Source organism: Jaculus jaculus, chromosome 12, assembly GCF_020740685.1.
Source record: "Jaculus jaculus isolate mJacJac1 chromosome 12, mJacJac1.mat.Y.cur, whole genome shotgun sequence".
Taxonomy (NCBI): Eukaryota; Metazoa; Chordata; class Mammalia; order Rodentia; family Dipodidae; genus Jaculus; species Jaculus jaculus.
In genome coordinates, this window is record NC_059113.1 from 9,560,174 (window position 1) to 9,571,478 (window position 11,305).

An 11,305-nucleotide genomic window follows, 5' to 3' on the forward strand; every position below is an offset into this window, starting at 1 on the left:
TTCTCTCTCTCTCTCTCGTAAAAATAACTAGATGCTACGTATTATGTAAGCTGGCTCACCTTGTTATATCCATGTCCACTGTAAGCACTATGTAATGTGCAAAGGAAACCATGAGCATCTTTAGTTTTTTAAAATTATTTATTTATTTATTTGACAGAGAAGGAGGGGGACGGGCGCGCTATGTGTTCCAGCCATTGCAAATGACCAGGCACTGCAAATGAACTCCAGACGCATACACCCCCTTGTGCATCTGGCTAACATGGGCCCTGGGCAGTCGAACCTGGGTCCTTTGATTTCGCAGGCAAACAAACGCAAGGCCATCCCTCCAAGCCCTCTAGGTATATTTAGAACCCACCCACTTTAGAAGGTGGGTGTGATGTTTACTAACAGTTTTTGTTCCCTGCCTTTCTCCTTCCCCTTCCCCTGTGAGCTTTATCAGCTCCTCCTGCATGCCAGATATCAAAGCCAAGCAGAGGGCTCCGCTGGCCCTGGAGCCGCTGGTCAGGCAGGAGGCTGTCCCGGGGTCTCTTTTCCCTCCATGGCTCTCTCTCCCGCAGCTCAGGGCTTTCGCAGACATCAGAGACGACATGGCGCTGGGGCATGTGATTGTATTGCTTCAGCAGGAGTGGCCTCGGGGAGAGAACCTTTTCCTGAAAGCTGTCAATAAGATCTGCCAGCAAGGGAATTTCCAGTATGAGAACTTTTTCAATTACGTTACAAGTATCCTTTTTCTTGTTTACGCAGAACTACTTGAGTCTTCAGCGTGAGGGCATCGTAGGAAAATGAACCATCCTGAGTAGAAATGCAGGTTTTACCATTTGGGGGGAAAGGAAGAAGGAATGGCGATGAACAGAGCTGTGGCAGTTGCTCTTGTAAATGTCAAGTAAGGTGTCACAGACACAGCTCAAGGAGGCAGGAATGTTGACAGCCCTGCTCTGTTTTCTGCTTCTAGCTGACTTCTAAGGAGGCAGCCACGTGACCCAGTAGCCTAGAGTTGCTGGTCTAGTCAGAATGGAACAGTCTTCTTGGCCTTCACCTATGGAAAGAGTCCCCTGTGGCCTCTCCTGGGACCTGGGCTGTCCCCAGGGAAGCCATTGTTAGCACCAGGTCACAGCTGTCGCCGCTACCCATGAGAAGCCGCCAAAGACGTTACACAATGCCCACGGACCTCCAGCCGCGGCAGCGCTTGACTTCGCGAGTTCACTAGGGAAAGGCCCTCAGACCAGCTAGGCTCTGTTCATCCTGCCGCTTACCTGAAGCCAGTGTCTTGTATTTTCGGATGTAGATGCCACATCTGTCCAAGTGCCCAGGGCAGTAACTTGTGGCATTTTGTAGACACTGTTGAGAGTCTGATGACAGTTACATAACGTCTCCAGAAATAAAAAAACAAACATGCATATAAATACCATCAACATTGTGTAAGAAATTTTCTGGATTTGGAGACTTCCTTCATTGAACATTCTAAAAGCCCTTAAATATGAAGAAATAACCACATTTTTATGATTTGTTACCTGCAAACCAAAATATTCTCTCCACTACCACCTGCCTTTTTTTTTTTTTTTTTTTTACTTATTATTAAGGAAAAAGCTGCCGTTGTAGCCACATAGACTGTGTGGTTGTAGTAATCACGCAGGTTCTAGGTAATTATTGCAGGAAAAGCATGTTGTCCTCGTGTCCTTGAGCCTGGCGGTTCTGCTATGGAACCCAGTGTCTGGCACATGCCACGCAAGCACTCTACCACTGAGTTACATCCTCTGCTCAGCCTGGCAGATCTTGGCCAGGCATCCTCTTGGTGGGGCAGGGTCAGATAGCGTGGGCTTCCAGAACCGTGCTGGTTGGTGGGATGGTGATGGCTGGCTCCGCCACTGAGAGCCTGTGTCCTCAGCCAAGAGCCTTGCCGTTCCACGTGCTCGTTGACCTGAACTGGCCTGCAGACATTGATATGCTGGAGGAGTTTGCATACTTACGGACCCAGGAAGGAGGCAAGATTCACCTGGAGTTACTCCCCAATCAAGGCATGCTCATCAAGTAAGCAGCACCCCGGGCTCTTCACAGCTAGGTGCTCCCTGTTTTGTGTGTGCTCGCATGGACTGTTTGTAAATTTCTGGACCTTCCAGAAATTTAATGGAAAGGAATCCAAACCCAGTCTTTGTTGTCAAGGGTCAGTTTGATTCTGGGTACCTTTGGAAAAAACTTGTATTTCCTTAACTCAGTTTCTGGGGGAGGTGGGAAATGCTCGTATTAGGATAGTTTTGCTGCTTTGGAAATTTTTTCACTAGGTAGATATTTCTTTATGATGCTTTTATTTAAAAGCAGCTTAAAGTCGTGCTGAGTTAGGAAAGTCCATTAGAAACAACTGCAGGTCTTATCTATAAACGAACCTGAAACTGACCATGCAGTCCTCCTGGCCTGGCCCACTGTGACTTAGCACGGTCCAGTGCCTCCACGAATCTGCCTGATTCAAGAAGCGACCTTGGAAGTGTTCACTGCCACTGTGCCCCAAACTCATAGATGCTTCTGAAATCCCAGATGAGAATACCAAGCTAGTGGCCATTTATGATTTTTAAAGAGCTCATAAATCTTGCTTCTACCCTCAGCCCCCGTTGTGGCTTGGTTAACATATCCCCCGTGCTGCAGATGCCCTTGCAGTTTTATTTTCCATTTCTCCTCCCTTTTCCTGAACATTGGGTGTGTCTGGAAGTCAGTGGCAGGTCCTGCAAGAGACTGAAGGCCAGAGCGGGAAGAATGTAGTGTTAAGGCTGAAAACTTTCCCGCTGCCCCCCTGTGGTGGCAGAGACGCATTGTCGTTATCGCAAGCAGACCACTTTTCTTGCTCTGTCTTTGTGCTCTTACAAATGTCAAGGGAGGGTAGTAAGAAATGTTCACTCTGGGTTTAAGTGAACCTCTCATTTGGCCCACACCAAACATTCCCTTTTTACACATTTGCAATAGGGTCCTGGGGGGAATCCCTCTTAATGGCAGGCTTTAAAAAAAAAATGGCAGGTTTAGCCGGTTAGTGCACGCATTTAATCCTGGCACCCAGGAGGCAGAGATAGGAGGATTGCCATGAGTTCAAGGCCATCCTGAGACTACACAGTGAATTCCAGGTCAGCCTGAGCCAGAGTGAGACCTTACCTCGAAAAATTTAAAAAAATAAAAAAGAATGGCAGGCTTAAGATGCCTCCTCCTATCCTGTCAATGATATTAAGTGTTGTGTACATTTAAAAGATAAAGCAAACATACTTTTTTATTTTTTTGGTTTGGAAAGCTTGAGACCCTTTAGAGAAGTTGCTCAGTCCATATGGGCTCTTGACCCCCGATGTGCATGCCTCTATAGACCGTCCTACGATTGAACCCAAATCATGGGGAGGATGCCTGCATGGATCAAAGTGTCCTTCATAGTGTGTGAGAATAAAGATTGCTTCTTGATAGGGGAGCCCGCTCTCTCTTTTGACTTGTAGGTTCTGAAATTGAATATATAAACCTTTAGTGAAGCTTTTTAGTTAGAAATCACCATACACCTGTGACCCTGGCCAAGTGTTAAGGCGGTGAACTAGAAACCACCATATAAGTTGCATTAATCTCGACAGCCTTAGAGCCAAACTACACCTACAAAAGCTGTCACAGGACTTAGGTAATGCTTAGCTGTTTGTGGAAGCGTGAGGAAATGATGGTCAAAACCCACCGGCTGTCTCTGTCAGACGTCACTGGGCTGGGCCCTTCTTTCCCCCGTGTGTCCCGAGATGAACGGTGTCACAGTGCCTGCACACAGTCCTGGAGCTTGTCCTTTAGAGTGACGACGAGGGGGCAGCCGTGGCATGTGGCAGGCTCCCCCACCTTGACCTCTTGGGAAAGCTCAGTTTTCTCAGCTTACAAACAGGAGCAGGAAGAGCTCTTGGTGACTAGACCTCGTAGGAATTCACCGGGTGTGTGTTCTCTGTGTGGGTCTCAAAGCGCACGTGAAACCTTGTATTTCAGCTAATTTTTACTTAAATGACACCAACAGACTCAGACTGCATAAGACAGAGAGAGCTTTGACTAATTAAGGTATGATTAGACTCTTGAATAAAACTATCTATATTCCTTTTCCCTTTGGGTTTCAAACAAATTCTCTGAAGCCATTGCAGACCTTTTGGGTGGTCCCTCCAGATGAGTGGCAGAGATGTTGTGAGCAGTGTACAGATCCTCCCCCTGGGGTAAGGTTGTGAGTCCGCCCTAGTGTGGCATGTCGGATGCAAGCAGGTACGGTACAAACCCGGGCACCTGTGCCCAGCAAGGAGGGCAAGCGCTCCAATCACCGTAAAGACGTTTTGTTCTGACGTGTTCTGAAACAGAGAAATGTGTTTTTGTGCTGATATTTGCCGTATCATGGTTGCATTAGACTGGATTAAAACGGAACCAAAAATGTGAAGTGACTACCAGCTAATAAACTAAATCTTTGTTACAGAGTTCTGCAGACCATGGGCCCCAGATTCTCCCTCACCCACATCAGTTGCTTTTCTTAGTAATTTCCTGAACCCCAGTCACCCTTTACCAAAAACTCTGCCAGCCCCCAACCCCCAAGTCCTCTTGGAAGGGCGTCGCACTTCGAGGCTCAGCCCTGCCGGAGGCGCTGGCCCAGTGTCGCAGGCCTGTTTCTGAGGTCAGCGGGGGGCAGGCGAGGAGCGCGGCGTGGTCGTGCCCTCCCACGCGCCACCCCAGCCCCTGTGCCACCGCTCCCGCGCAGATGGCCTTCCACCCCTGGTCACAAGTGGGCCGCGCCGTGGCACCAGCAGCAGGTGCAGTGGGGCTCGTTAGCTTTGCCCAGCCCCCCCCCCCCCCCCCCCTCAGAGAGCGCCACGGCCAGAGGCTTGTCAGGGCTAAGGTTTCTGTACAGTCCGCTTTCAGTCCTGTGTATCTTCTCCGGAGTGTTGTTTTTGCAGTGCAGGGTGAGCTGGTGTGGGTGTTTGAATGCTGCTGTTTGCTGTTTTTTAAAGGCCTTCTAGCCCTCCCATGGGGTTGCTGCAGCAGGAATTCTTACCTGTGCTTCAGCCCAGCATGCAGACTGCTGACAGGTACCAAGTGGAACGACACCTGCTCATAGTGTGCTGTTTGTCCACATGTCGCCCGCCCATGGTCTCAGCCCTGTGTTCTCAGTACTCCTGCCATGCTTTATTTATTTTCTCAATTTGTTCCGCATTCCTTGGCAAACCATCCGGTTGTAATACTGTAACATTTCTTAATTTTTTTTTTTTCCATGAGTTGCCAGTGTGTTTGTGTTGAATTTAAAAATCATTATGGATCTGGGGGAAGGAAAAAAAAAAAAAACCCTTAAGTTTTATAGAACTGTATTAGACTGAGCATCTACCAGATTAAGTGGTAAACTATGATTCTTTATTGTTAAAGCGTAAGGCCTGGGGTCATGAATAGTTAAGGATGCTGATGTATACTTGAAGTAAATTTTTATTTGTGCATTTCCATATTAATGACAGCACTGGTTTTTGTTATAAACTGGCATTTATAGTGTTTTCTTGCCTCATGCTGGTTTTTTCAGACCTTGCCTTTCTGAATTGGATATATTTAATAGTTAAAGAGATGCCATCCATGGTCCTTACTAGTTTTTCTTGTTCGTGCACTGTAACAGCCCACTTAATGGCAGAGGTCTGTCTGCCATACCGTTGGGCATTGCACAGACATCATAGAGTATTCTCACCCAAGTGCACATGGCGTAATCTGCCACACACCTACACTGTGTGGGGCCAGCGTGGTCCATTGTTGACCTACGCATGCTTGTGTGGAGAATGACTGTAATTCCCATCTTCATCCACACTTACTGGAAGGATAGAGGGTCTAATGCAAATAGAACTGAACTGTGCTGCTCTTGATGTATGGGACCAGTGCCCCTGGACCGTGACCATCCGTGTGCCATTTACTGACACTGTTAGTGGTAGTATCCAGGGAGACGTTGCCCTTTAACACTCGGCCTCTAGATGGCAGGGATTTGTGCTTGGTCCACTGAGGTTGCTTCCGAGGGCCCAGGAGAGCAGTACCTCCCGGCAGTGTAAAACCGTGTGCAGGGCTCGGCCTCAACCTCGGCGACACCTTGCTGAGTTGGCCAGCCACCCTTCTTACTACATGGTTCTTTAGATGTTCACAGGGCCATTGTCCCGTCTCTTTCTCGGTCTGAGCCTGGTGCTTTTCTCCAGTGGCACTGCAATTTTATAACTCTTGATGGACATTTTGTATGACCATTATTAATGTGTTTTCGAAGCAGAAACCTTATAGAGTAATGTCAACTGCTTTATTTTGCCCGGCACAGAAAACTAGTGACCAAGCCTTGTGGTTTGTCCCAGGGGGGCCTAGGCGGTAGGCAGAGGGAGCAGAGGGAGCTTTTGTTTGTCTAAATCTGTCACATTACCAGACTAGCAGCCAAAACTCCTTTCCTCATTAGCAGAGCCCACCGTGTTTTGCTGGAGTTTTCTTTTCCTCTGTTCATTTTGTTGTCCTTAGTTCTCTGGGATTTTTGTCCGTCATTTCCTGTCCTGACGCACAGCTTTTGGGGCACAGTTAGACACCTCTTGGCTTTTGCTCCCGCTGAGCCCTTCCACAGACGTGCAGACACCGCACAGAGCTGGTCTTCCCCGGACTCATCCGGCCATTAACTTTTGGGCAGTGATTGTGCCTTTGTCCTGCCCCATGCCACATTTTCATCTCAGGGTTCCCAGTCCCTTGCCCCCTGACCTTTCCCCCAACAGCTGCATATAGGTGGGCACTGTGCTCACAGGAGCTGCCCTGTTCTGGTGCCACGGGTAGGAGGGAGGCGCTCAGGACCCCCGCGGCTGGGCAAGAGCCCGAGCCTTTCGGGCGCGCCAGGCGCAGGGGCTCTGCAGTTCTCCTCCAGCTGCTTTCGGGGCCTGCTGTCCTGGCAGGGCCGCAGCACCCTGTGGCCAGCCAGGATGGGACCCAGGACACTCCAGTCACTGGTGTGTGAGCGTCAGGAATGCAGAAGCAAAGCGAGCCATTTCACCAGCCATGTGTTGCTTAAGCTGCCTTTGTCTAGGGTGGGAAGATGGCATCCTAGTTTTGATTCTGAGACAAGTGGAAGGCTTCTGGTTGCAGCTTTCCTCTTAAATTTGGTCTAAATTCATTCGCATTGCACTTAGCTGAGAGGCAGGGCTTGCTCCTACCCAGGTAGCTGATAGTCAGTGCCGCTGCTAACCCCCTTCTCTCTCTGTTTCCCTGTCGCTGACCTCAGGCACCACACGGTCACCCGGGGCATCACCAAAGGGGTGAAGGAGGACTTCCGCCTGGCCATGGAGCGCCAGGTCTCCCGCTGTGGTGAGAACCTGACGGTGGTGCTGCATCGGTTCTGCATCAATGAGAAGATCTTGCTCCTCCAGACCCTGGCCTGAGACATCACGGCCAGAGGTGGCCGCAGCTGGGGGCCACTGAGGGGAGTCACAGCGCTGAGGAACGTGGCTCAGCCAGCGCCCAGAACCAGGAAAAGCACCTGCGCTCTAACCCCTGGGGCCACTTAAAAGTCGTTCCAAGAGTATGAGGAGTCAATTCTATTTTTAAGAGTTTGTTTTGTTTTGTAATTTTTATAGGACATGAGTCAATCTGCTTTGTAAATTAAAAAAAAAATTCTAAAATCTGAAGTTTTAAAAAGTTGTTTTTAGTTTCTAAATAAGAGTGCATTTTCTCCTATTTTCCTAAGTGTCCAGCAGGGGGATAAAGCGCAGTGCAGTTGAATGGGTGAATAGGTTTTGTTATGTAGAAACGTAGGTGTCTTAATGTGCCCGCGTGGTCTCAGGACTGCGTCTTCTGTAGTTAGCACTCTTCCACTGAGCTCCCCCACCGTCCCCGTCAAGATTGTATGTCCTGCAGCCAGGTTTGGTAATATTCCACGTCAGCACATGCACCCTCTACTTCTTGCATGCAGAGCTGAACTTGAGCCTGTCCTCTGCCACCGAGAGTCCTCCGGAGGAAAAGCCTGCAGGTGCAGGGCAAAGGTGGATAGGTGGGTGCGTCGCCTACTCAGCCCGAGCCTCAAGAGGCCTGGCTGCTCACCAAGGCGTCGCGTCCAGCACGCTCTGGAGCCAGACAACGCAGCCTGGCATTGAGTGCACCCCACACCTCACCTGCTGTGTGACCAGGGCTGTGTGTGCGTGTTTACGCGTGTTCGTATGTACATGCACACACACAGCAAGTAGAGTTACATTTTCTAGGTACTATAAGCTTTTAGACTTGGGCGTTTGGCAGTGTTTTCTAATAAGGGCAAACATTCGTTTTCCCTCCCAAAGACTTCTGGGTACCCTTTGGGTCTCCACCTAGGTATCTGCCAACAGATGCAAGGATTTTTCTTGTTAAATCTAATTCTCTGGTTTGGATTACTAAATTCAACCCCCCCCCCCTTGCACATACCCAAAAATAAACATGTGTGTTAAAAATTCGTTCAAATGTTGCATGGGATCCAAAACAAAAGTGCTGTGGAATTCACTGTGTAAAAACAACTCAAGCTAACACAGCTCATGCTAGCTAGACAGTGACGCGCAGTCGGATGTTGCAGACGTCACTGCTCCTCCGTGCTCTGCTGTCTCTGTGCACGCATTTCATTTTTGTCTCCGCCCTTCGCGGTTGCTTGCAGAATTCTGTGCTTGTGCACCCTTTCCAAAGAGATGGAAACAAAAGTGGGCAATATCGTTTCCATGGTGTATGTCGTAGGAGGTAGGGGACAAATCGCACCCACTGTCAAGGACCCGACCATCAAAATAGGACATTGACTGATGTTTGTTGAAATTTTTAATCGGTCTTGCTACCAAAAAAGGAGTGGGAGGCCTCTCTTCTTTGTCTGCCCTTTTCTCCACTGGCACAGTCAACGGTGGTCTGAAATTCTCCCACATGAATGTGCATGACATTGCCAGCAGGATAGTTTCTCTCTCCCCTGCCCTCTCCTTCCACCATTCACTGCAACAACATCAAGAGACCCACCCTCCTGAATTTTGAAGTGCATTACACAGTGTCGTTAACTGTAGGCACAGTGTGGTACATTCATTCAGGTGTCTCCCATAAACTTAAGTGTTCTGAATGCTAAGTCCCCAGATGGTGGCAATTTGGGAATTGGAGGCCCTTGGAGGCAGTGTATTTGGGGGGCCACGCTTGCAGGTGTTACAGCCAGCTTCCCCTTGCCAGTGTTTGGCACACTGTCCTACAGCTGTTGTCCACCTGATGTTGGCCAGGAAGTGGTGTCCAGCCTCTGTTCATGCCACATTTTCCCCTGCCCATCATGGAGCCTCCCCTCAAGTCTAAGCCAAAATAAGCCCTTTCCTCCCATACACTGCTTTTGGTCTGGTGCTTTCCGCCAGCAACAAGAAGCTAATACAACAATGTTGTGCATCAGGTTCTAGATGCCACTCTTCTTGCATGACTGAAGATTTGTATCTGTTGAGTAGTAATCCCCCAAGTCCCTAGTGCCCAGTGTTCCACTCTCTGTGAATTGGATGGCTGAGTTAATGAAGGTGTAACTACAATGGAAAATTATTCAGAGTAAGAAATCTGCCCTTACGGAGCTACGTGAGGAGCTGGAGGACATTTGTGCTCAGTGAAATGAGCAAGAACCAGAAAGGTAAACTCCGCTTGACCCTGTGTGTACGCAGAACCACCTTCCCTTGTATAGCCTCTGCTTTCCTGAGGTTTTGCCTCCCCCCAAATTTAATTCTTTGCCCTTTTATTAAAGATGCAGCAGGGCTGGAGAAATGGGTTAGCAGTTAAGGCACTTGCCTGTGAAGCCTAAGGACCCATGTTCAACTCTCCAGATCCCACTTAAGCCAGACACACAAAGATAAGGCAAGCATGCAAGGTTGCACATGGCCACTAGGTGGTGCAAGCATATGGCATTTGATTACAGTGACTAAGCCCCTGCCTCACCAATTCTCTCTCTCTAAAATAAATAAAAATAAAAATGAAAATACAGTTAAAAAAAAAAAGATACATGTATTTCAGCTCTGGGCCTGTCAGCAGGGCACCTAAAACCACAGCAGGTGGCAGTATAAGGACTTAGCAGACCCAAAACATTCTTAGAAAAAGTGACAGTTATAAATGGGAAACGATAAAAGTTTTGTTACAGATTCAGCACGGTGGTGATGCCTTATCATGGCAAGATAATATTCACACCTCGGCAGTTTTAAGCAAAAGCACAGGGGGAGGAGGTGGGCTCTGGGTGACCTGTCCATTGCCCGCTTATTCTCCCTTTCTACATCCGGCCCCTGAATGAGCTCTGCTGCAATGCCCTCACGTATTCTGCGAGAATGGCGCTTTCCTGAGACACAGAAAAGCACTTCAGCTGACAGGAGGGCTCAAGCTAAAGTCAGCACACAGCAAATCATACGAAAATTAACTCTCATTATAGATTTAACTATGATTCCATCTGGAACCACCCTACTTTTAACTAAGGTCAAATTCTGAGAGACTGGCGGGGGTGGGGGGTGTAAGATTTTGACATGCATTTTGAGAAGATACAATCCAGTGTTTAATACCATAGGAACCATATTCTGGTATTTATTATTTTTTGTTTATATAAATCTTAGGAAATAAATCAGCTCTCCTCTGCCTCATAAAGATATCTGAAGAATTTTAGGCTATCTAAAAATCCCACAATTGCTCTCCTGCACATAAAACAGGCTACACAAAGCAAGGGCAAGGGTTTGCATTTAGAGAATTTATGCATTGGATGTTTCTCTTTGAACTGGAAGATATGGCTTTTGCTAGCTTCCCTTTTGCCCCTTTCTAGCATACATAAACTGATGGGAGTGGCAGGATGTAATTTCAGACTGACACGTTAATCATCTTCCCTCAAAGATACATACCTACTGGAAGTGAAGACAAAGTTATAAAGTATTTTTAGTTCACAATTAAAAGTCAAACCATGATTTCTATGGAGAGAAGTTCCTATAAATTGCCATCTTTGTTCCTTGCAAGACCAATGGAAACTAAAGTTAACAGTTTCATGGAGAGAGGGAAAAGAATTAATGGATTTTAAGCCATTTTCTCATTAGTTTGAGCTTATATTTAGACACCTTTAATTCATCTCTCTTTATTTGATTCACAACTAAGTAGGCAAGATTCTAATGGCCAAACATATATGTTTTAAAAAACATTACTCATTAGGCACCTATCAGTCAGTGGAAGAAATAGCTGGTGGGAGATTGTTAATGGAGGTTGCCTGAGGACATTCTTTCAGGCCAGAGAGATGAGAAGACTAGACAAATGACATGTAACAATTTATGCTTGTTTTTTTACTTTAATTAATATGCAAAATTACATATAC

The 11,305-nt window shown here is 47.6% G+C and overlaps 1 protein-coding gene across 3 annotated transcripts in view; it reads left to right on the top strand.

Annotated features, from left to right (window-relative positions):
- Ints10 (integrator complex subunit 10) overlaps positions 1–7,637 on the top strand; it is a 34,089-nt gene extending 26,452 nt beyond the window's left edge. The window contains exons 15-19 of one of the 3 annotated variants that reach the window (XM_045130939.1): positions 558–720; positions 1,935–2,028; positions 4,119–4,196; positions 4,977–5,054; positions 7,235–7,637. In XM_045130939.1, coding sequence (XP_044986874.1) covers positions 558–720; positions 1,935–2,028; positions 4,119–4,196; positions 4,977–5,054; positions 7,235–7,391 — 570 coding nt within the window. In that variant the 3' untranslated portion in view covers positions 7,392–7,637. The remainder of the gene's footprint in view (positions 1–557; positions 721–1,934; positions 2,029–4,118; positions 4,197–4,976; positions 5,055–7,234) is intronic. The other 2 variants (XM_012951477.2, XM_045130941.1) reach the window with 2 other exon arrangements.
- Positions 7,638–11,305: the final 3,668 nt, after the last annotated feature.